Source organism: Lissotriton vulgaris, chromosome 10, assembly GCF_964263255.1.
Source record: "Lissotriton vulgaris chromosome 10, aLisVul1.2, whole genome shotgun sequence".
NCBI lineage: Eukaryota > Metazoa > Chordata > Amphibia > Caudata > Salamandridae > Lissotriton > Lissotriton vulgaris.
This window is the reverse complement of record NC_141698.1, coordinates 701,369,749-701,396,690: the sequence shown is the minus strand read 5'-3', so window position 1 is coordinate 701,396,690 and position 26,942 is coordinate 701,369,749. Positions and strand designations below refer to the sequence as shown.

General features: G+C 42.4%; 1 protein-coding gene across 1 annotated transcript in view; it reads left to right on the top strand.

The window, feature by feature from the left end:
• CCNY (cyclin Y) overlaps positions 1 to 26,942 on the top strand; it is a 547,033-nt gene that overhangs the window by 344,612 nt on the left and 175,479 nt on the right. Inside the window, exon 3 of the mRNA XM_086941524.1 lies at positions 12,464 to 12,498. Within this exon, the coding sequence (XP_086797650.1) occupies positions 12,464 to 12,498 (35 nt within the window). The remainder of the gene's footprint in view (positions 1 to 12,463; positions 12,499 to 26,942) is intronic.

The window sequence follows — 26,942 nt, the reverse complement described above, 5'->3', positions numbered from 1 at the left end:
TGATAAAGATAGTCCAGGAGAAGGAAACCAAAAAAAACCAACTGAAGTTGGGCCTTGTACCACTGCACAGAATCCTAACATAAGTAAGAACAAAAAGTATGACGTTGAAAAAAGAAAACGAGTTTTTCAGTCACACTGGGTGGAATCCTGGCCATGGCTAGCCCTGAAGGAAAGTCCAGAGGGGGAAGGACCAAAAATGTACTGCACTATTTGCCAAAAATATCCTACTATAGCAGTCAGCTATTCGGGTTCCGGTAGGAATGCATTCTTAAGTGGATGTGACCAGTTGCGCATTGAACCAATCAGAGCTCATGAAACTAGTAAGGCACATATGACATGTGTTTCATGGCACCGCCAGGAAATGAAAGAAACCACTTTGCAATGTCAGACTCCTACAGCCAGTACCTCAAAATCCAGTGTCCCTACAGAGCAGCCCCTCATCATGCAAGCACTGCAAAAACTGAAGGAAACAGAAAGAAAGAAACTGACCTTCTTGTTTAACAATGCTTACCTAATTGCAAAACAAGGAAAGCCACTCTCAGACATGGACACCCTATGTAGGGCTATGAAGAAAGCAGGTGTGGATATAGGAGAAAATTATGCAAACCGCGAAAAAGCCTCAGAGTTCATTAGATGTGAGGCGGATATACTTCGACAGGACATCAAAAAAATTGTTTCAAATTCTCGCTTCATCTGCATTATTGCTGACGGAAGCACAGATAGTGCCATCACTGAACAGGAAACTGTACTGGTCAGAGTAGTCAATGGTGGAAAACCCTACACTCTATTTGCAGATCTTGTTCCACTTGAACATGCACATGCTCCAGGAGTCCTGGACGGTTTAGTTAAAGGAATCAAAAGGTTATCTTTGGATTTAGTAGATATGAGGTCTACAGAACATCTGGGTCCATCACTAATCGCTGTCAATTTCGATGGTGCTGCAGTTATGATGGGATCTAAGGGAGGGGTTGCAGCACTCCTGAAGAAAGACATTCCTTTTCTTCTCCCATTCCACTGTGTAGCTCACAAGCTTCAGCTTGGGATTCTAGATGCTGTAAAATCCCATCCCTCTATTTGTCAGTTTGAGCAAACTTTGAAATGAATTTTCAAATTCTATTGGTATAGTCCTAAGAGGCGAAGAGATGCCAAAGAAATTTCAAGAATAATTGATGAAAACTTTGCTCATTTCATTGATATTAAACAGGTTAGATGGGTATCAAGGAAAACCAGGGCTTTGGCAGCCATGCAACAAAACCTGCAGACAGTGGTTCTACACTTGGGACAGGCCGCAGCTGGTAGTGATGATTCTGCTGCTAAGGCAAAAAAGTACCTCTCAGTTGTTACTAGTTTTACATTCATAAAACACCTTTACAGTCTGAGAGATGTTCTGAAGCCAGTGTCTCAGCTTTCAGAATTCTTTCAGTCTAATGAACTGCTTTTATTGCATGTTCCACCTGCTGTAGAGAAGTCTGCATTGACCCTAGTAGGCCTAAAGAGTGAGCTGGGTGAATATATGCAGCAGTTTAAAAAACTGTACCACCCGGAAGAAAAGAAGTTTGGACACATTTCTACTGATGGCTGGGAAATAAAGTTATCAGGACACTGCCCACCAGCAGCAACAATCCAAAGTGACAGTGAGCTCATTGACAGTATGGTTAAGTACATTGATAAGAGGTTTGAACATTTTAATTGCATGCCGGTTCAAGGTTTTCAGGCATTCGATTATACATTGTGGCCAGAAAGTAGAGAGGAGCTCTATACATATGGTCTCTCTGATATTGAGGCAATTGTACAACATTTTGAGGTACTTTTCACCACAGACGAGAGGTTGGCAATTGTAGAGGAGTTTTGTGGACTTAAAACCCATATGAAAAGCTTTCAGACCAAAGGTATTCCTGTATTGCCTGCATATTCCACCCTGCTAGCAACAAAACCTTACTCGTTGACTAATATATTGAAGCTTGTGGAGATGATGTTCACATTCAGTGTATCTACAGCAGAAGCTGAACGTGTGTTTTCTGCCATGAATATCATTAAGAACCCACTAAGAACACGGTTAAATCAAGATGTTCTCCAAGACCTAATGCTTCTTAAGGTAGAAGGACCCAACTTTGAGGATTATGACCCCAGCAGAGCTATTGATCTTTGGCTTACAAAAGGAGGCACAAAGCATGTGTGCGGACATAAAAGGCCACATCTATCATAACTGTTGAAGTATTGCTAATATTAGAGCATCCTGCCATGCATAATCGTTTATTGTTGTATTTCTATTCAATTTCTATATGTTTGGATAAAAGGGATAATATCGCTTGTCAAGTTTTCCTTCAGCATTATTATTGCACAGCTTTACTGATTTTAATAAAGCAAAAATATATTAATATTTCTCGGTCAGCCGGAGCCCTTATGTTTGATGTGGGGCGGGAGTAGGTGGGACTTTTTACAGGACATGTAGATCTCAGTGGCATTTTGTCCCTTGGACAACTAGATTATTTGGAAAATTCCACACCCCTGTGTGAAAAAGAGCTGTATTTCTTGACAAGGATCGTCGAAACTGTAAAGTTGAGTTTTGAAGACTTCTTCGAAAATCTAGATACTTACCATGGACGTCCTTCCCGAGCTCCCTGATCAGAGGCACTTCTAGAATTAATCTGTACACAATCACCCATTTCAATGGCACCCACCCACTCGCCCAAATCCACCTTATTATGTACTCACGTGGAGTTTTTCTCCGCACCCGACTGAAAACCGTTCTTCCTGCTGTGTTTTCCGTCAGTGGGCAGAGTCCATCCGAGCTTGAAGTTTCTGTTTCCATTTACTCGCCAAAGACGTAAAACAGAAACCGAAAGTAGCTCGGTCATAGTTGCCGCCGTTTGTTCCGGGTCTTTCACTCACTCGAGATGGGCGTACCCGCCCCAACTGCTGCTACAGGGCACTCCCCAGCAACCGAAGTAGTATTTCCTGGTGCAAGGGTTGTTTCCGTGCAAAACACCAAACAGTTGCCCTTCCCGGCCCGGGCCAACTGCTTGCGCCACGAGTAGGAAGAGGAGGCGGTGCGAGTGAGGAGTTTGAAAGACGACCAGGTACGGGCGGGAGGCGCAGGCTGCTGCTATTCTGCCACTTCTGTCAACCTTTTAAAGTCCAACCGAGTAAATGACTGCACAGCACAGCCCCGTGAGCTCTTCAGAGAGCTCCCCATCGGACAGCACGCCCATCCTCTTGGAGGGTAGGTAGGGGTGGGCAAATAGAGAAATTCATAGGGAGGTTCTTGCCACGGTTCTGGCTCGACTCTGCAAATCAGAACCATAGCGGGCATGTATGTAATCTGATGATATGTGAATGTCACAGTTTCGGAACGCGTCTATGTGAGGCATTCGGTGCTTTTTGTGTGCCACTTTAAGCCAATAGAATAAGGCATTCATTTTTTATGCAGAGGGGTGCATTTTTATAATGTAGCCCCTTTTGTGCAATTTAGGGGTCAGTAGCACACCGACTGCTCAGTGGTACACAGAGGAGTTAAGAACCCAAAAACAATTAATTAGGAACAGGGAAAGGCAATGGCGCAGAAGCACTTACCATGTACAAAACTATGATAACTGCAGCAAAAAAATGCTTCTTCTCGCAACAAATAGAAAAAGCGAAAAATTCCAGCAAGCAACTTTATGACATTACCAAAACCCTATCTGGTAACACACCGGATTTCAACCCGCCCCCGTCACAATCACTCTGCGACGCTTTGTCCAAGTTCTTTTACTCTAAGGTAAACAACATATACCAAGCTTTTACATCAAAATCAAACATAAGCAATGCCCCCACTCCCCCTACCATTTTAGGAAATACCATGACCAGTTTTAAAACCATAACCACCGATCAATTGAAGTCCATTGTCAGGTCAATCAAATCGGGATCAGCTCTGGATCCCTGTCCCACCTCTGTTCTCTCCACGGTACTGGATACAACCATCCCGATTATTACTCATGTCTGTAACACGATACTGAGTTCAGGGACTTATCCTGATTCCTTAAAAAGCACTCTGATCAAGCCTCTTCTCAAAAAACCCACTCTAGATAAGGAGGACTTGAAGAACTACTGGCCTATAGCAAGTCTCCCTTTCTTAGCTAAAGTGACGGAAAAGGCTATGAACCAGCAGCTATCTGAACATATAGAAAGTAATCATCTGCTTGACGATACACAGTTCGGTTTCCGTAAGTACCATGGTACGGAAACCGCCCTCATTAAAGCCGCAGATGACATTAGAATCATTCGTGACCAAGGAGGTACAGCACTATTAGTACTCCTAGAACTCTCTGCGGCCTTCAAAACGGTCGACCATAAGACCTTGGTTGACCGTGTCGGAAGGATGGGTGTTCAGCTCACTGCGAGAGACCTGCTCGCCTCCTTTCTGGCCAATAGAACACAGGCAGTCACCCTGGGACCATACCAATCCGCCAAATTGTCATTACCGTGTGGGGTTCCTCAAGGCTCATCCCTAAGTCCGACACTATTTAACATCTATGTGTCGGACCTTGCTAGTGTCATCAAAGCATATGGGATGAGCCTAACCTCATACGCCGATGACACGCAACTGGTGCTGGCCATCAAGGGTGATGCACATAAACAAAAAGATGCTATCAAAAATAGGGATGCAAGTGTTAAATTTATGGGTTTTTTGAAAGTTTTTTAATGAGAAGGGGTGGAATAAGGCTCTTCCTCAGATTGGTGAGATGAAGGCTCTATGTGCTTTTAAAATACCCCTCACACACTAAGAATCCCTTAGTGTCATCCTTCATCATGGGGGTCTTCCCGTCCCTCTACGGGGCGGGGCGTGCTACGACCTACGAGCTACGCGGGAGCACTATTTTCGTGATGAAAGACTATGTGTTAGTGCATTGTGAATGGAATTAGTGAAGTGTAGGGACCTTGTGATGTGAATAAAAAAATTAAAAATTCCCTGGCTAGTGGAAAAAGTAATTTTATTCGCTTCCCTGGCTGGGAATGTTAAAAAGGGGTTGTGAGGTAGGGCTGTTAGCACCTACCAGGTCGACATGTTTCACAGACAGTCCCCTACTGTCTGCTCATCAGGACCTCTGATGGTCCCTACTACAAGGTACTCAGTTCTAAAGTTTGCCTAGAGTCCTACAAACTGATTGCAAAAATAAGCTATCAGTTTGTTCTTCGGGGCATGAGTTGGCCCAGGTTGAAGCTGGAAAATATTTGCGAGATATTTTCAAAATATTTTCAAAAAAAGACGCATTGGTCTCTGTAATGAAAGAGAAAAAAATAAAGAGAAAAGTAATAACACAATGGATGTATTCGGTTTTTGCACATAGTTCTCAATTTAGCTCATTTTTCTTTGAACATAGAATCATGCATACACTTCTATGCTATATTAGCAATGCCACTGGACTTTGGCCATAATTATTTTCCCAAGGCAATATGCTCCATCTTATTGAGCCTGTATATTTCCATGTAAACACACATATAATCTCGATAAGACACACATGCATATGACTCATACATAAAGGCAGACACCCATATTCAAATCTCCATGTTGGGCATTCGTTTTTTTGCAATCGGTTTACTCGTCGTCCGAGTTTCGAATGCAAGCGATAATGGATTCGGGATGAACATAAATATATATATATATACAAGCTGTGCCTCATGTCTATGTAATTTTTTCATGTTTGGCACTTATTTTTTGCAATCGGTTTACTCGTCGCCTGAGTTGTGAATGCCGATGACACGCAACTGGTGCTGGCCATCAAGGGTGATGGGCAGGAGGTGGCATATGGAATGACTGCTATTGGTGAGTGGATGGCAGGTAACTGCCTGAAGCTCAACTCCGATAAAACGGAGGTGGTCATCTTTGGAACTCTCTCCCCGGCTTGGTCTGCTACCTGGTGGCCTCCTGCTTTTGGTACCCATCCAAGTCCTACTTCTAGGATCAGGAACCTGGGAGTAACCTTTGACAACCATCTTAACTTCATGGCACATGCAAACAAGGTAGCCGCCTCCGCCCACTATAAACTTAGAATGATAAGAAAAATCACCCCTTTTCTGCCGGACATGGCCGCCAAAACTCTGGTCTCATCCTTGGTTTTAACATCCTTAGATTACTGTAATGGACTTTTTCTCAATGCACAAGCCCGAGTCACCAAAAAGCTGCAGACTATACAGAACGCAGCAGCACGCTTGTTGTCTAGAACACCTAAATTCGCCCCCATCTCAGACACCTTGAGGACTTACCACTGGTTGACCATCTCTGCACAGTTTATAAAGCACTACATGATCAAGGACCTCGCTTCCTCAAGGACCAGCTCACTCCTTACAATCCGGTTAGACAGCTCCGATCCACATCCCTTAACCAACTAGTGGTCCCACGTTCCAGAACAGTCTCTTGGGGCGACCGCTGCTTCTTAGTTGCGGCTCCTAAAATCTGGAATACTCTGCCACAACACATTAAAACCAGTCCCTCACTCCTGCAGTTTCGAAAAAGACTGAAAACTTGGCTATTTAACCAATAACATAGCATATCTATCTGTATTAGCTTCTATCCTCTGGGGAGGGACATCTCTGTAGTCTAGCGCCGAGACGCCTACGGGTATTCGTTCGCGCTCTATAAATGTCAGTAAATAAATAAATACATAAATAAATAAATTTAAGAAGTACAACAGCTGCATTACTTCTAAAAGTTCATATGCAGAATCATAAAGCATTTCTTTTCTAATCTGACAACATTACTGAAGGGACAGATGAAAGTGAATCAGTGGCCTAAGTGTTTGTGGGACAAAGCTTTAGTCCTGAACAGGCAAGGGCCTACCCCCCTCCACGAAGAGATGATGGTTACCCAACTTCATTTGATAGCTCTGCATAAGCAAGAGTTTTCCATTCCTACTGCCAGAGGATAAATGAGATTGAGGCACGCACCTGTCCCCGAAGATGCACAGAGGGACGAAATCCTATTATATTCAGGGACAAGAGGCATCAGAGAGCACATGGCTGATGCCATAGACCACTGGGAAGTCGTGGCAATCCCCTCCACACCACAGAGACTGCAAGACACGCCTGTGCCTAACGGACAGCTGGCCTGCTGAAGGGCAGAATCGAACATACTAGTATAGCAGCATAACAATGTGATTTAATATTTTTTTCTCCAATGAATGACATTTTATTAGTATAGACCTCTTCCGAGATCCACAGTGTGTTAAAATAGTATATACAGATTTCCAGTTCCATAGTACCACAATATAAAAAAATACATTGTGTACAGAAGAGATTATTATTCATACGCTTTAATAATGCTAAAAACGTTATAAATTACAAATTCATCTGGTGGGATTCTTATTAGCTCAATCAGATCCATAGTTCTAAAAATAATATATTTTTTGCAACTAGATTTTAAAAATCGAGAGTGATCCAGTGATTCACCAACAACAGATACTCCCCTACCATATACTCACCTAGGCACATAAACTCACAGTGGTTAAACCGCGGGGGGGTCAAGTTTTATAATTTTAACAAGCTGTTAGGATTAGTCTATCCGATACCTCTATTCTTTTACAACTAACCCTTAACAGATCAATAAGTTCTTTCCTCTGGTCGATAGACCATTAGTTGAACTAGTTGATGGTGATAATTAACATAAGCTAACTTTCCTATACTTTTTAAAGTAAATAACCACAGACTCAAGAACATTTGAAATATTTATCTAAACATTTCAGATGAATGTGAACAATCTCAATAATGTGCAGTCACCATCATTCAGAGGAGAGAAAATTCAATTAAACACAATGCATTTGATCTCGGACTCATGCAATAATCAATGCTGAAAGAGAGAGGACAGAGAGAAAAGATAAAGAACTTTAACAAATAACAGAAATGTATAGTTACCAAGGATGGTGCGGAAGACCAACCCCCTGGCCAAAGGGCTGGTAGGAGTCCCCTGAGAGAGATTCAGGAGACAAAGACTTCAGGACAGGAATCAGGACAAGATAGTTGACCTCTCTAGAATACCGACGGTTCCGCCACTTCCTCTCTGACACTCTCTTCCTCCGCTAGATTCTTCCGCAAATCTTCAGATCTAACCCAATTTACCTAGGATAGAAAGTTCTGCTTCAGGTTCTGCAATCAGCTCCCTCCACCCTGCTCTGCGCTTCTACAATTCTTCATCAGCAACTCCTGCATCTAATGCTCTTTTCTGCTCCAGCATTCTCAGATCTCCGCTTTCAGCTCTGACTAACTAAAGCTATCTTAATAATACCTTTCGTTGTGCATATTACACCCACTAATGTTTCAATATCAGGAAAATATGAAATTTGATTGGTCTGGCAAAGGGGGGTCTTCATCACACCATCCATACATGTCACAAGTTTCAGCTAAACCATTGTTCATAAACCCATCCCCTCACTTTTAATTAATAAACTTTATTCCCATGTGCTAAATGTAATGATTTTGCAACAATTTTGACTTTATTATGAATGCGTTTTTTCATGGTTGAACTCTACACCATCCTGTTCCCACGATGTTGCACTTGATCTTTGGCTCCCTTTTAACTGCTTTGTCATGGCCTTCATAGCTCCTCTGTGGGCATGCGCAAACTTCACGTCACTCAGCTCAATTCAGTTGTGCGAGAAAGGCCCAACTACGCAATAATGATAAAAATCAAAAGACATGTTATTTTCTCAAATAAAGTGTTTGCATTGTATACTACACAACTACTCTATCCCATTTTGTTTATAAAACCATTCCCCACATTAGCAATAGTAAAATAGCTTGCTTTTATTTCAGATAAGCTGGTGCCATGCTTGCAAGTCTTTACGACACCACTTAAAAAGCTTCTGCTCATGTGCAAGAATTTTCCCTCCAAACAGTAATCTGTCCTCCTAAGTAGAGGTAGTTGACGCATGCGCAAAACATATTTCCCATTTAAAGCGGTATTAGTCATTCTTCGATGATATCCTTGTTAGTACATGCATACGCAAGCTTCACTAACCCAAATGTTCATGTGATCGCGTATTATTTTCCACAAAACTTTGTTAATAACTTCTTAGTGAGTTAAACGAACAGATTGCTTTCGAACAAGTCTCTTTTCTCCGAGACCTTGCTCCATCAAGAGCGTGCATCAACCAGGCTGCTATTTGGACTGACAAATAGGACATGTACCAAATCTTGGATTCCTCCACTACACAAATTACATTGGCCGGTTTTATCAAAATTGCTGCCCCAATTTTTAGGTTTCGCCTAAGTGAAAGCTGCGCACTGCGCAGCTTTTCGCGCAGGCGAAAACCTAATGAGAATACTATGTGGCTTGGGAATCCGCCCTCTCTTCCATTGGCTAGCTCCATAAATGGAGGCTAGCCATTGGAACAGAGATCTGTCAGTCATGGCCGGACCAGATTCGTGGTGGCTCCCGCGATTTCTTCCCTCTCCACCCTTTTCTGATCGTCATTGCGGCGGTGGGCGTGTGGCAATGATACTTAAAGAATCACAGTTCGAGAGGCTTCTCTTAATGTGTAAACTCAGCGGCCATGTTGAAATAGTGAAATCTGCCCACATTTTGTCAATTATCTAACAGGTAGCTAGTGTAAAATACTTAAATAATCAGGTCAGAAATTACATTTGCCTTTAGTTATGGAATATTAGTTTGCTGGATTTGACAGGTGTGGCAATATTTTTAAGTATCGAGTATTACGAATTGTTTTTAATAATGTTTAAGTGTTATATTTTCAACGGGTAGTGTAAACTCTTCGCTTTTAAGGTTTGTTGTACTTGACTCTATTTTCATCGCTTCAAATCTCTTCACCCAGGGCCCATTATCTCCCTTCCTAAAATGGTAGTTTCGGCTATTGTGTACAGGTTTGAACAGTGCGGCGCTAGTCCGCTCTCTGTGTCCATGGCGCCGGTGCCTGCTGAGGGGAAGATGGCTGCCTCTGGGGTAGCGGTGAGCGGACTGCTCCTGGAGAAGGGCTTGGACATTAGCTTGGCTGCTCTGCGTAGACATGATCCCTATATTCGGGGAATTCTGGATGTATCCAGCCAAGTAGCGCTCTACACTTTCAGCCACACAGCGAGCGAATGGGTGAGTGCAGAAGGAAAGGCTCAGCGAGTAGAATAAAAAGCAACAGGGGAAATTGTATTTATTTATTTATGCAATTTTATATAGCACGGACTTTACCCAAAGGTGTCGGAGCGCTTCACGATAGAACCAAGTACATGAGTAAATTTACATACTTAGACGTTACAGATACAAACGAGGAGGATACCTGGATGGTAGGGGGGAGAAAGTGGTATCCACGAGTCGGTGAGTGAGGGGACCATCAGAAAGTGAATGGGACAAGAAGTGAGGCCAGTCAGGAGACTGAAGTGAAGATAGAATCGAAGAGGAGACCGAGAAGCGAGATTCACATGTAGTCTGAGTAAAGTGGTGGGAGGGAAACAGGGTTTTAAGAGTGCGCAGTAGAAAGCGGTGTGTTGGAGAAACAAGTGGGTGATAAAGAAACACAAGCATTGACGAAAGAGCGCGTATGGCAATAGAAAGTACTCTATGAAAGCGGGAAGCATAGAAGAGTTGGCAATTGTGGGTCTGTTGAAAAGGGGAGTCGAAATAAGCTGGGAAGATAAATCAACAGTGGAGGGGAAGACGGGAAATGGATGGCAGCTGAGCTGCGGGATGCTGTTAACAGGTGTAGAGCGATGGTGAACAAGAATCCGAGGGCGAAGCAATGAGGAAAATATGACCAAGGATGTGGACAGTAGACCATATAAATATTGACAATTAAATATACATATGGGGTTTTATATAGAGGGTTTTAATCAATCGAACATAATTTTACCAAGCATCATGTCAGTATATGTGTATGCAGAAATGATTTATATTTTGCTTATGTCTTATTTGTTAACTAAGTTGCCTGTTCGGAACATCCTGTAGAATCTGCGTTCAGGAACTGGACACTGTAAGCGTGACCAATAGGACAAATACGTGTAATATCGCCTATAATAACCATCGCATATTAATGATTAGCACATATTTTCAATTGCGGACCACAACACAGTCTTGAGAAGTGCTCACAAGTTTTTGTAAAGGAAACATTTATGCCATGCAGGCACCTGACATGCCTCAAACCCACACAAGGCTGTAGAAAGTGACTTTGTGTCAAACAGAGCACCCACACAGAAGTAGCACATGCAACTAGTGGTGGGACAGCAACAGATTGATCGTCTCATAGAGGCAAGGGTGGTTTCCTTGGCTCATTACCTGTTGGAGTTGCTGGATTTAAGTACCAAAGGCACTAAACGAGCACTAGGGAGAAATTTTTACTATTATTTCAGACCATGCAGAGGCCAAAGTTGCTGCTTTGCCATCTGATCTAACCCCGGCTCTTACCCCTCTGTTCTCAGCTCTTACCCTGTGCCCTCAGCTCTTCCTAAGCCTTCAGCTCTCACCCCTCTGCCCTCAGCTCTCACCCCTCTGCCCTCAGCTCTCACCCCTCTGCCCTCAGCTCTTACCCCTGCCCTCAGCTCTCACCGTGCCCTCAGCTCTGACACCTGTGCCCTGTGACCCTCGCCGGTGACCATGGCCAGCATGGCGGGGGAGATCGTGGCCTTCCTGCTGGCCCTGTCAGGCTGGGTGCTGGTCTGCTCCACGCTGCCCACCGACTACTGGAAGTGTGCGGCTCTGTGTGTGTATGTAGCTCTCCGTGTGGCTCTGTAGATATGTATGTGTGTGGGACTCTGTGTGGGTCTGTGTGTTTGTGTGTGGCATTTGCGAGAGATTAAGCTATTGGCATTGTAAATGACAGTGCCATTTATTTATCTATTTTCAAAAACAACACAACTAAAAATTATGTAGTTTACAATGCCAATAGCTCTGACTTTTTCAAAGGCGAGACCGTTGCATTGTAAATGCTTGTTTTCATTGTTACTGAAAATAATTCAGTTGTTCAATTACTTAGGCCCAGGAAATGCACATATTTCTTCCAAAACTGAGAGTAAACTGGAATGGATACTTTCCCAGCAGGATACCCATGCTGTTTTACATACCTCCTCGGGTAGTGAACTGTCCTTGTTTAGTTTGCGGTCTGTGTGTAGAGAACTAGCTGTTTGTTACATATGTGCAGAACCTCACTCTGTTCTTTTGGAAATGCAGTAGTGTTTTTCCAGGACTGAAAAGATGACAGTTTAGTAAAAACTGATGCAGTATTACAAAGCCGACATTCTGGTCTCATTACTGAAATAGGGAAATTTAGGCCACTGCTTCACTTTTGGTTTAGGACATAGTATCTCCAGAGATGGACTTTTTGGAAATATAAAGTTGTAGTTGATGAAGTGAATAAAACATTTGATCACTTCCTTCCAATTTAAATGCCGTGGGCCAAAAACGTTCTAGTTTGGGTTGTCTCTTAACATTATTGATTTTATGAAAAACAAAAAAAATTCTAATGTATCTTTTTATTTTATGTTTCCACAGTGAGAGAAAAACGCAAGAGTCAGTATATAAACCATGTAAGTAGAAGTGTTTTATGCCTCCTTTCTATTCGGCGAAATGTGCCTCACCTCGTTATAACTTTTTTGTTTTGTGAACTTGAAACCATGATTTTCTGAAGAACAGAGATTTAGGTACTGTTATAGAGAAATGTCTTACTGCTATTTATGAATTATTATTATTATTGTTATTATTCTTATTATTAATGTCCCCATCTTCACAATTATTGCTAATATTATTACTATTAATGCTATTATAGCTGTGGTTTCTAATAATATTAGAAATACTATCTATAAAAAGAAAAGATGACTTATTTGAAAACATGTGTTAAAATATGTTTAAAATGTATATACAAAATAATAAGAAGTTGTAATATCAAACATGGAAATCCCTATTTCCCAAAATCTTAGTTAGTTTAGCTTGTGAATATTCGCTGTAAGACACCATGGCCATATTAGACATAGCGCTTTGGGTGTGCACAGGAGTTTACATCAGTATTTTTTAATGCCTGGGGCACTTTGGTATTACAGAGCGAGCTGCCGATGCTTGTATGTGTTTTTCTTTAATATGGAAAATACAAAAATGTGATGAATGGAATGCTTGAATTAATCTCTGCCACAGTAATTACTTGGGCTACATCCCAGTCCATTGTGTTTTTTGCTTACCGTGCCACCTTAGATTAGTCCCAGTCATAGGCAAATCAGCCTTGGTCCTGCTCCATTGAGAACAGTCCCGCCCAAACTGCCAAGCGAGGTCCTCTCCAAACCAGAAATCAAGTCACCCAAGATCAGTTTTGGTCTCGTTGGCCTTCTTAGGTTGGGTTCAGCTTGGTTCCTGTGGCAGAGTGAGCAGTGGACCTATGTCAGGGCATACTTGTCAGACAATGTGAGCCCCAATGAAAAATACAAAGAAGTGATGGATGTAATCCTTGAATTAATCTCAGTATTGGTAATTACTCTAGGACGCATCCCAGTTCCTTATATTTTTGCTCACCATGCCACCTCAGATTTCTGTTCTGTGAAATCAGCTCCTCTTTATAACTTTTGTGTTTTATGAACTGAAAACTATGATTTCCTTAAGCACAGAAGCCAGGGCCACTGGAATTATGTGACGGGAGCTGCAGTGTTGACTAAATTATGCAGCAAGAAAAGGCAAATTATGAGGCATAATAAAATGCAGCTTATTTTTTGATGCTATTACTTCCTTATTTTGTCATTTTTACACATGGTAATAATATCTGGGCAAAGGATACACCTTATAAGTACTAGCTTAACAACCACATACAGAAAACAAGCAACCGAAAAATGACAAGTGAAACTTTGTAAAGGGTCTTTCAATGTGAGTGAATCCACGTTGCCACATTTTTTGTAACTTTTGATCCGTTTGAGCTACAAACAAATGTTTTTTCATCTGCTGAATATGCAGAAGTGATGGGTTATGTGGCAAAAATGAACAAATCCATAATTATGCGGAAAAAGCTGCACACCGAAATTCAACAATTTTAGTGGACCTGTACAGAGCGTTATATACTGTAATAGACAATATTTCTTGCTACTGTTTACATTATCATCATCATTGTTATTCTTGAGATTTTTGTGACTAATGCTTTTTCAGCTAATGTGGTTATCTCTATGAGAAATACTCACTGTAAAAAGATAAGATGGCTTATTTGAAAACCTGTGGAAAAAAATAAGTGTACACAGGATGTAGAAGTATGGAAAAGGTGTCCTATCTAATTTGCTAAACCCTGTTTTCTAAAACATTCAGTTTCCTTAGCTTGTGATATTTGCTGTAAGTCACTCTAGGACTTATGGGTATGAACGGAAATTTGCTCCAGGATTTTGTGTACCTTCTGCACTTTCTTATTAGATAGAGAGCTGCTGATGCTGCCATGTGCCCTTGTCTAATCTGGATCAATCCTGGGCTAATTGTCCGTCAACTGACCTACAATGGCTCTTGGTCTCAAGCAAATAAGGGCACATGTTTGTCTTTGCACCCAGAAAGTGTTACAGACTAAGACGTGGAGTTAAAAGAAGGCACTTTAGGTGGCACAAATGACTGGGCAGCCCAAGTCGACCCTTGTCTGTCTACCTCCCAGAGGACCTTGCACTTCATGATTACTTTGATGTTGATCCAGAATAACAGGATATCCTGTGAGGGCACCCAACCAATTTTGATTTACACGTCAAGCCATCTCCTCATATTCCGACTTGATTGTAACATCAACCAAGCAGCTCAGTATTAATGAGAAATTAATTCAGATCTGAACATCATTTTTATTTGACATTTTGGAGATTAATAACACACTGGGAATTAAATGTGCTTAATCTTACCCAGTGTGTTTTAGACCAGTGATGTGTCTCTAATGTGTTCCTCTGTTCGACAACATTGTACCATTTGCTTTCGCAACGTTTGTACTGTTTGCCACAGAAAAGAACTACAAAGATCCTAATTTAGACCCTCAGTTTCTCAAAGAAAGTCCTGTTTTATACTCCTTAGTGATAGTCAAAGGAAAAAGGTGGTGAAACTCATACAACAGCAAGGGTAATGTTCCTCCCAATAGAAAGCAAAGACTGGAAATTTAAGGGCAAGACATTTGCACTATGACAGCTGGAACCCCATGGGCTTTACATTTTACTGCAGTTGTATTAGTTTTGGCAAGTTTGAAATAAACAAGTTTCTTCAGAGATGGTTAATGCTTGGATGCTCCCCTTTCTTTAAGTGATAGCTCCGGCCTGGATATTGCTACTGCACTCCCCCCTAATTATACTTGCTGTGGAAGAAACCGTGTCGGTCAAGAGGGAGGAGGGATAGCAATCATTTTTAAAAGCTCCTACAAATGTAAATGAGATGATCTAGACTTCCATGACTGCGAAGCCGGTCTTTTTAAACTCTTGCTTTCAGCTAACTTCACTCTCTCTCGGACCTTAATTTATCGCCCCCCGGGACCAGTCGGTGCCTGGGCCACTTCACTCCCCGATCACATTGCCCCTTTATTGCTACAAGCCACTAACTTCTTGATTGTGGGTGACCTTAATGTACATCTCAACGAGACTACATGTCCCACTAGCACCAATCTCATCACTGACTTGGCTGCTTTGAATGTTATTCTTCACAACTCAGGCCCCACTCATAAAGCAGGAAACTTACTTGATCCTATCTTCTCCAACCTTACCATCATCTCATGTGAACCTGCCATCCCAAACCTCTGGTCCGATCATTTCTTAGTTGAATTCCAAATTAAACATGAGCAAAATTCCAAGAACCCCTTACTCACCTCTACGTCTTGGAATGGCAGAAACTGGAAAGATCTAGATATAAACAAACTTAACCTTTTTCTAGAAAACACTATGCCGGTTACCTCCTTTACTAATTTAGATGATGACGCGGTCCTTCATCAATGGCTTACCTCATCTATTGACGCATGTCTACCCCCGACCATCAAGCAATATAATCACCACCACCCCCCAGCTTCAGAAAAACTCAAACTAGAAAATACTATATGCAAAAACTTAGAAGGACGCTGGAGCAAAAACTACGATTCAAGAACAAAATGACTATATAAATCAGCCCTAAGCAAATATCATTCAGTGTGTAATACTGCTCGGGCAGAGCACGCCAATCTAACTGTTTTACGTGCACAAAACTGCCCCAAAGCACTTTTTAAAGTTGTCAAGGAACTTTTGGGTGCCACCTGTCAACCTAAATCCCCATGCCTGGATTCTAAGCAATGCAACGTTTTAGCAGAATTCTTCGTTGATAAAATTGATAACATCTCCTCTGATTTTGATAACCAGACATCTACTTTAATAAATTCACAATCTGATAATTTCGCAATACAAAGTCTCTCTAAGGAAATCATTCAAGCTAACAGCGACACCTGTTTAGACAAATGGACTCCACTTGACATCTCCTCCTTCCTTGATATTCTTACCAGAATCAAATCTGGGTCCATCAAGGATCCACTTCCTCCCTCGGTCCTTCAATAACTCGAGCACCCCATACTACTACTTAATATCTCTTTATGTGAAGCAATGGTCCCTGCAGCTTGGAAGCATGCCATGATCGTGCATCTGCTGAAAAAAGCTAACTTCGATCCTGAGGTCCCATCTAACTTTCGACCCATCTCCCTTCTTCCTGTTTTTTCCAAAATTCTGGAGAAACATATCAATCTCCAACTTACTAGTTTCGTGGATACACATAATATCCTTCATGCGTCCCAATCTGGTTTCAGGGCAGGCTTCTCTACGGAATCAACACTGTTGGATGTCACAGAAAACATTTGTCAACAGGTCGACAAAGGAGAAACTGTGGCACTTATTTTGTTGGATCTAAGTGCTACGTTCGACACTGTTTCTCATACTGCTCTCCTAAATACTCTCCAATCCTGTGGTATCACTGACCTAGCGCTCAAGTGGCTTTCCAGCTTCCTATCCAACAGGACCTTTCAAGTCGTCTCCCCTACTGCTCATTCCAAAACTCATACTTCCTAGTATGGTGTCCCTCAGGGCTCCATACTGAGCCCATTGCTCTTTAATATATATGTGAGCCCTCTGGCAACAATAGCTGAGCAAGCAGGGCTAACTATATACTCATATGCAGATGACACTCAGCATATCTTTTCACTTTCCTCTAAAGACACTTCTAATACATCAGCACTCAGGTCTGGACTAATAAACATTGCTGACTGGATGCATGCCAAAAAATTAAAACTTAATGGTGGAAAAACCGAACTCCTTCTTTTCGGTAACAATAAAACCCTCTCTGGACCCCACCACTGGCCATCACAAATGGGTTCTCCTCCTCTCCCATCCCAATCAGCCCGCAATCTAGGCGTCATTATTGATGACCAATTGATGATGAATCAACAAGTGGTCAGAGTGGCCTCCACCTGCTTTGCAATTCTTAAATGGCTCAGTAAAATTCTCTGGATGTTTCCTTTGTCTACCCCAAAAACTGTCATCCAAGCCCTTGTAGCAACCAGACTGGATTACGGTAATGTACTTTATTTAGGGGCAAGCAAGGAAGTACTGCGCAGGCTGCAGGTAGTACAGAACTCTGCTGCCAGATTGCTCTGCAAATTACCCAATAGAACTCCCATTTCAGCCTCACTCTGTGACCTCCACTGGCTGCAAATTGACAGTCAAGCCAAATTTAAAGCCTTATGCTATATGCATAAAATCAACTCCGGCATAGCTCCCCACTATCTAAAGGCCTTGGTGCACCACTATCATCCCCCACTCCTTCTTCAGTCCTCAAATCAACACAAACTCCAAGTCCCTAGGATCAAACGAGCCAGAAGGGGAGGACGCTCCTTTGCCTATTTGGCCCCTTCTCTCTGGAACTCTCTTCCAACTCACTTGCGTACTGAACAACATTATCTTAAATTTCGTAAAGACTTAAAAACCTGGCTTTTTAATTAGTAGTCCTTCTGCTCCTTTTGGGCTCTACCTTTCATCCTGACCTTCCGTGTTCTCTAGTGCCAGGAAACCTCCGGGTAGCTGCGCGCTGTATAAATGTAATTAAAGTAAAGTATAGTAAAGTACGGGTAGCCGTCTCTAACTATACTACAAGAGCATCAGGAGAATTTGCTCACTTAGCAGCATGAGAGATGGTGGTGTATATGCACTTGCAGAGATATTTCTTTGCTAGGCTTTCACGATTGAGGCATATCTTCTCACCGGTGAATGAAGAACTTTCTATAATAATATCAGACCCCCTTCACTGATCTGCATATAATTAGGAATTGAGCACCAAAAGTAAATTAATAAAGTGTCTGACAAATCTGATGTGGATCTTTCAAACAAATCAGTAGTTACTTACAAAACAATAAAAGACATTGATAATGTAAAGGCTGACTCAACCACCACCACAAAGACGCAACTGCACTTCTTTAATAAGTATATATGAGAAGGGGGAAGGAGCCACACCCGAGCAAGATGGCTCCTCAGTCAAACAGCGCTGCCAAACACAGTTCTCTATTGCTGTTTATTGACCGGTTTTTCCTTTGGTTTCGTAGCTATGAGGCTGGGTATGGGCATGTTTTCCCTTACTGCTGTAAACTGAACCTGCTGAGGGTGGCAGGGTGACGTGTGAACACGGAGGTCTGCTATTGCATCATCGCTGCATCGCAGGCCTGCGTATCAGAGACTGTACTGTTGGGAGTAAAACAGCGCAGGTGGGTACTGGTGCTACCGGAGGCTTAGACACTAGTGCAAGTGTCAACGTACACTGGCCCCTGCCCGCACTGCTGGAGGAGCAAAAAACAACTTTTTGCTCAATGTAACAATGTTTAACTCACTACAATACGTAAGTTTGTGAATACTATATACACGCACTGTCTCAAAACATTGATCATTTTATTATTTTTGATCCTTCTCTGTTATCAGATCATTTACATCTCAATTTCCTCATCAAAGTATACAAAACATACCATTTGATCTCTAAATGTATCATGCACAAGTTATTTAAAAAAAACGTTGGTTTCTGTAGTTGTTTCCCTTCCAAATGCCTTTCGGGATAACCTTATCCCATCAGGGGAATTGTACAACAATAAACTTGGTAACTAAGGAACGATGAAGCGCCCCCTGAGTGCCGTCTTCAACTCAAAAACTCTGATGAGCGTTCAATTTGAGCATATCCTTCCCGTTCAACATAACCTGCTCCGGCAAGCTGAAAATCTTAACCGTTGAGCACCGCGTAATCCAAAACTGCTGCACCAGGAGTGGTCATCGGGGACTTGACCATCGCTTCCGGTAAGCAGACCTGCCTGCGTGGCACACCCTGACCCCATACCAGAACTGAGAGTTGGCGGCCCATTCTTCCTATGATACCCATTAAGAACTGCTGTATGACCATGTGATGCTGTGACCCGGAATAGCGACTTCTTGGAGCCCCTAAAGTTGTTTCCCCTGTCCTCCCAGTCGCAGACTGGTGCTGCTGAGGACTCACTAGCAGATTGTGGTAAGCCACCTGACTGAGCACTACGAAATGAGAGCCATGTTCGACTCTGCGACTGTCTCTTGAGTGCCTTTACTTTGTGCACACATCTCTACCTAGCTGTATAGTAACAAGGAGCCTCACAAGGTGCCATTGCATACGTTACCCTATCCTCCTAGAGTGACCGGCAATGAGAAGCTATCCCCTTCCTGGAGGCCTTAAACATTAATTCCCCTTTCCCCGTGGTTGAGTACTGGTGCTGCTGAAGACTCACTTGCAGATCCCGGTAAGCCACCTGGCTGCATGCTACGATTTGAGAACTTAATTCGACTCTGGGTCGGTCTCTTGACACACAAATCTCTACCTACTTGTATAGTAACAAGGGGCCCACATTGTGGACTTGCATATGTTACCCTAGCCTTCTGGAATGACCCGCGCAAGAACCTGTAGTGCCATGTTTGACTGGGTGTGAAATCCCTTTGCTGTACTGGCTGTTCTAATTGGCTACTGGCACCAAGAAGTACTACCATTGCTACGGGCACCTCACAGCGGCTCCACGTCTATTACCACCACCTACTGAGACGAATTGTAGCTGGCCTTCAGCTTTCTCTTTTGTCTTAGAGGATTTAGACTTTTCATGTTTGGTAATAAAGCACTGTTCCAGCTGTATTTTCTGATGCACTCGTGGGGCAATAGCAACCCTTTCAGCTCCTGCAGGGTCCAGACATGGCCTCAGGTACGTTGGACATAATACTGACAGAGCTCAAAGACTTCAAAATATCCCCGCTACCATGGAACAGGAAACCTTGGAGATTACTAAAGAACTTAAGAACCTCAGATATGACCTCCGCACTTTTAACTCCCAACTTAAACGTCCGAACAATGGTGCAGACATCTGGAATCTCCAGTGCAGGGTGTTGGAGATGGAATACCAAAGTAGACGTGATAATATGTACACCTATGGTGTTCTGGAGAAGTAAGAGGGATCGGGCATGAAAGCTCTTCCTGGTTAAATGATTACCTGATCTTCACATGAAAGTTGACTACCCACTTGAATTCCAGATGGCATATAAGTTGAGCGTGTGCCAAGACTCCCCTCCACACAATCCTACATCAACCAGCACATGCCTCCTGCATCATGAGCAAGTGAGAACTATTCTGCAACTCTCTCTTCAACACAAGGGTCACTGGATCATAATAGTAGCTGACTTTTCTCACTTGACTAATCTCCACTGGAAAAAATTCAGAGCTTTCCGTCTGCTCTTACAACACAAAGAAATACCTTATGAATTACTGAACTCTGCTCCAGTGATTATTCCAGTGGATGGCAAGACCTGAGAGTTCACCTACCCTGAGGCACTAGAATCTTTTCTAGACAAACCCTCGGAGCAGGCTATGGAAACTGTTCCCTTGCAGGATATCGACAGTGGTCCACTGACCAGCTGCAATGCAGCAGACCATAGCCTAATAGTCCTAAGTCGGCAGGAAACAAGCCCTCAACATCTTCCCGCCCTCACAAAATCATGCCCATTTTTGTGAACCTCCTCAACACTCTACCCCGGAATGTGGCAAATCAAGATAACCCCTGAAAACTTTGGCTAAGAATAATTGGCGCTGGTACATTACATTTGCTCATTAATAGAACATTGGGAAACTTATGGCTTGGAAACAGTTATTATTTTATTTAAAACACGTATTAAGCGCACTGTCACCTTGCAGGCATCCTGGCACTGACTAGTTCAAAAAGACTGCCCTTACCAACCTTTGCCACCTATAAAGTTGACTTTGATTCTATCCCAGTACACCTCCAACACTTTTATACAGCTGCAACCGATTCTCTTCTATCGACCATTTCTTTCGAACGTAGGCATGATTCTGCCTCAAGATAATCAAATCATCAGTCATGTCTAACGAGTATGTGGAGAGTTTTGTTAAATGTGAATGGACTTAGTATCTTTTTCCTTTTGATGCAGCTATTATCATATTTCACAACCAAGCCTCCTGATAGGACCCTCTTACAGGAAATCCACCTATCGGCCCTTTAATCATCCAAACTGCTACGTGACCGGGTGGAAAAGTAATCTTTGCTATTGATCCCACACCTAAGAAAGGCAGTACTGCTATTTTAATACATAAAAGATTGACTGTCCATGTTCGCAATATCTGGAAGGATAAGGAAGTTGTTTTTGTTTTTCGCAAGATGTAAAATCCAGGCCTTCCTGCTTATAATAGGTAGTGTCTATGCCCCACAGGCTCCATACTACTCTTCCTCTCCAGATTACATAGACTACTAGTGACCTGCGGACATACTCGCCTTCTTGTGGGAGGTGATGGGAACTTGACACTGGACCCTATCCTTGACAGGTGCCTCAGGATCTTCTAATGACCCTGCTTTGGGAGACCCCTGCTACCTTTTGCATCTCAGAGACCATGATTTCACCTTTTATTCACACCCTCACTGCACTGAAACAAGGATTGATTTCTACCTCCTGGCGTGGTCATTTACTCCCAATCAAGTTGTGTGAAGTTTTTGGCAACTGCCTCATGGATCACTTCCTCATTCAGTTGGCTATGGAAATGGGAATCCACTGACCAGGAAATTCAGAAACAACAGAAGCTAAGCGAAAACCACAAAACCACCAGTGTGTTGGCTACCTATTGATAGAATCCAACAACAGATACCTTCCGCAGCCTCATGAGTGCTAAGATGGATCTCAACTCAATCTTTACCTCGTTGGTAGAGAAAGCACTAGGTCAGATCAAGAATCAACATTGAGTTCAGGGAAAAGGCGTGACACCTTCTTCCCAACAATTGAAACAAGAGGAAGCCCACCTTTCCATTCCAGTTCTCGAGACATAGAGGGGCCTGCTCACTAACCCTACCCAGATCGCAGAAGGATTTGAATCTTTCTATGAGGACCTGTATTCATAGACAGCTGATGGTTCAGAGATGGAATCAGGATTCTTTGACCACCTTACTCTTCCTCAGCTCACCGCTGATTTAGCCACTGAATTGTGGACTGATCTCTCCGAAGATGAGACCCGGAATGCTTTCAAAGATATGTCTACTGGTAAAAAACTGATTGAGGATAAACTTCCTATTGAATACTATAAGATAAATGATCAGACTGTGATACCATTGTTGACCAAGGTGTACAAAGAAAAGTGTGATTCAGACTCCATATGCTCGGAACGTAACAGAGTTAATAACGTATTTCTTCCCAAGCCGAATAAAGACCCTCTTCAATGTGGCAGTTATTGCCCTATCTTTCTTCTTAATATTGAGTTAAAAGTATTGGCAAAAGTATTGGCCACCAGCTTAAAGAAGTATATCTCCTCTCTGATCCACAGATCTCAGGTGGGCTTTGTGCAGATACACTTGTCATCTAACCACATGAGGCTCCTATTGCATGTCGTCTGGCAAGCTAACAAAACTCAAGGTACCAAAGTAGCGATTTCCTTAGATGCCGAGAAAGCATTCAACAGGGTTAAATGGCCTTATTTATTCTTGGTTCTGTGAAGTCCGTGAGTCGAAGATCATTTTAATCAAAAAGTTAATCTTTTTTATTGCTTCCCAGTGGTGATCATCACCTGTGACGGATTTCAGTCCAAATCATTCTCGATTGCATGGGGAACCTATCAAGACTTCCCTATCACTCCCTCCTTTTCCTGATGGCACTCAAGCCATTGGTGACTAAAATTCGAGCATTCACTGACGTCCTGGGTATCCATATGGCAGCGGGGGAAGCGAAAATCTTCCTCTATGCAGATCACATCTTACTGCTACTTGATAACCCGGAACCTGCCATTCCTTTTCTCCTCGACATACTTAATGCTTTTGTGTGATTTTCGGCTATTGGATTACCTCGGACAAAAATAAGACTTTGCCTCTGAACTGCATGACTTCGGCTACAGTTATGGCTGGTCTACCTTGCCAATGGTCCACTACCACAATTGAATATCTGGGAATCCTGATGCAGATGACACAGGAAATACTGGAAACCCTTCTTACCAAAATGGCTATTGACTTCAAGAAATGGTCTACTTTAAGTCTCTTGATGTGGTCCTATATCCAAACTGTGAAAATGACGACCGCACCACACTTATTACCTGTTTGGAATGACTCCAACCACTGTCTCAGCATACATAATCTGCAAACTCTCCCATCAAATAACGTGTGTGGGATGGTCGGAAACCCAGGCTTAAAATCAGTAAGCTTCAGGTCCATGTCTATATGCATGACAAAGCCTCCAGGTGGAGCAAAAAAACAGTCATAATAGATGGTCAACTGATACAGTGGAAAGACTGGTCGGATCATGGCATTCAAACCATGGCTCAACTCTGGAATGGGAATAGGTGACACCCTCTTCCCAATCCGACTGGATGCAAGATATGGCAGTAGCTGCCTCACATAAACAAATGATTTACCGCCTTCTAGGTAAACACCCAAATTTGAAATTGTATGGTCCACATTTGTTTCAAGGGTGTCCTCCCCTCCTTTAACCAGAGTTCTAAATATTCCTGAGGGAGGGTTGTTGTCTTCTTACTTTGCTATTCCTTTGTTAGTCTCTCTTTCTTAATCATCCCTCACTCTCTCTTTGGTATCTCCCTATTTCTCTTGGAACACAGCTTCCATTAACTGTTCAATGTGTTAGCATGTTTTGCCCAACTTGTTTTTATAGCTGTTTCCTATAACATGGACCCCTTTGATGGTCATACTGCAATATTTTGACCTTTTGCGGACTCGTTATTCGCCTAAATGTTAGTTTCTATTCCTACTGCTCATTGGAAGGTTCATGACCATTGGACTATAGTTATTGAATTACGTTATTTGAAGGAAAATACCTCAATAAAGAAATATTATTAAAAAAAGTATACATGACTAAACTCATACATAACATGGGTTTTAGGTAAATAGTAAGGTTGGTGGGGGCAGGAACTACAGGACCATTCTGTTTGAACTTAAAACTGTAGAACCTTAGTGGGGTTATCTAATATATATATATACTCCATCCACCAGAAATCCAATAGAGCAACACGGACTCGGATAGACACGCGGACCCAATTTATTTGTGCTTTGTTTATTTATTCAATTTTCTGCCCTGCATCCCATGCCGCCATGACGCGTTTCGGTCCGACCTGGACCTTGATCACATGACATATATATATATATATATATATCCACAAAAGAGCACTCTGCATTCGAGGGCCTCACACGTTGTACACATTCATCTGTTGGCAGAAAGAAAGGCTTGCAAGGAGTTTCCTTTCAGGCATATTTATTCAGCTTGCCTCATTTTCGCGTTTCCAAACATGTTTCGGGCAGCATTGCCCTTGATCACTGGTGTAGGCAGATTCACAAGCAGCATTAGTTCAAAGCACACCTGCGCCTTTTTAAATACAAGCCCCTCCTAGCGTTTACTCGCTTTGCATTATCTTGCATTATCATTATGCTGCTCACCTTTAAATTGTCCGATTTCCACCAGCTGGTAACAACGTTCCCCTTAGCGCTCAGCAGGTGAGCAGCAGTTGACTGAAAAGCAGACCCACTAAGGGATTAACAGCGCATTCATTTGGCAGCACGCACTATGCAAAGACTACATCTACGATAATATATAAATATGTATTAAAAACTTCTCCATTTGCCCAAGACGAGACACACTCGGGAACAGCTGATTATCTTTATTAACGCGGGACATCGACTGCTGCTTGTCTCCCCCCCAACACATTTCGGTAATCCAACTTTCTCTTGATCACGGGTACAATTGATACCCACCAAGAGGAAGTCCCTTTATATATATCAACTCCGATGAGCCTCTGCAATTAGAAGAACAATGCATTATGGTCCTTTTAGTTCGTATGGTATAATCCACAATAAATACGTAGCGTCTATTTCCCAATTTTTGCATCCAAATGCTGTTCACCTGCATTTCAGCCCCCAATCCAAAGGCTGAGCAGGCCCCCTTAATGCTTTGAATCTGCAAGAACAACCGCTGCCTGACAATCTTCACGGACAGCTGCTGCTCTTTATTGTGAAGGGTGGTGCAGTCCCAATACAGCTTCGGGCAAGGCCGTTAGAACTTCCAAAGACATCTCCATTTGCCCAATGAGAGACGAGACGCACTCCGAAACAGCTGATTTTCTTTATTAACCCTTTTGATGCTGATGACGAGCTCAGCTCGTCATCAGCCACGGGTGGCGTGTGCTGATGACGAGCTGAGCTCGTCATGTAAAGCGGGATAATGAAAAATGCCGCACAGCGCAAAAATCGCCGCAGCAGCGATGCGGTTAATGCAGGACATGTACTGCAGCGTGTCTCCCCCAATGCGTTTCGGCAATCCAACTTTGGCTTACTCACTGGTACAATTGATCACCACCAACAGGAAGTCGTTTTATGTATATTAACTCCAATGAGCCTCTGTAATGGGAGAAACAATGCATTATGGTTTTATTAGTTTGTGTAGTAAAATCCACAATAAATACGTAGCGTCTATGTCCCAATTTTTGCATCCAAATGCTGGTTCCCTGCATTTCAGCCCTCAATCCAAGGCTGAGCAGGCCCCCATAATGTAGTGAATCTGCGAGAACAACTGCTATATATTTTCTCTGGTTGTCGTTGTGCTATGTGTGAGAGGGCCACTGATTAAATTTACTGCTACGAACTCCTGGAGTGCGGCGTATCATTTGTGGAGAATGAATTAATACAGGACAGGGCTCCGTCCTGTATGCCGGCACCTTCACTCAATGCGTACTGTCGGGGAACCAATTTGGTGTGTATATATATATATTATATATATATATATATATCCAAGCAGTACTTCCCCCTATCGTCTCTTGCACTCGATGCGTCAGAGAAAAGGGAAACGGACACCAGGTTTCGTGGTTTGGCAGGTCTTAATTTATATATATATATATATATTCACTGAAAAAACCATAGGTTATAGGCCATATATAGTTAGGAATTTGCATTTACAAAATCTTGAAAATTCAATGAAAAAACCATTGGTTATAGAACATATATAGTTAGGAATTTGCATTTACAAAACCTTATTTTACTCGCATAAAACCATTGAAATTCCATATATAGTTAGATGCGCTAACTATATATCGCGCACCCGCAATCCACTGCTGATGATGTCACATATTACATCATTCATGACATGGTCAGTGACATGACTGATGACATCACTGATGACATCTCAAATGACATCACTGATGACATCACTGATGACATATCAAATGACATCACTGATGATATCATTCATGTGATAATACGATGAACCTCTTCAGACTCTAATATAACCTTAGATACAATCAGTGTAAACAGACACTCACAGACTGTCACTCATTCATGGAGTTACTCACACAACTAGTCAGTCATGCAAACAATCAATCACACCTCCATTTCCTCAACTATACAGTTATACAAACTTTACTTATTCAAACATATACTAACACATATTTTCTCTCTTATACAATCACTGATACAAGTTGTCAATGATCCATGCAACCACTGACACATTCA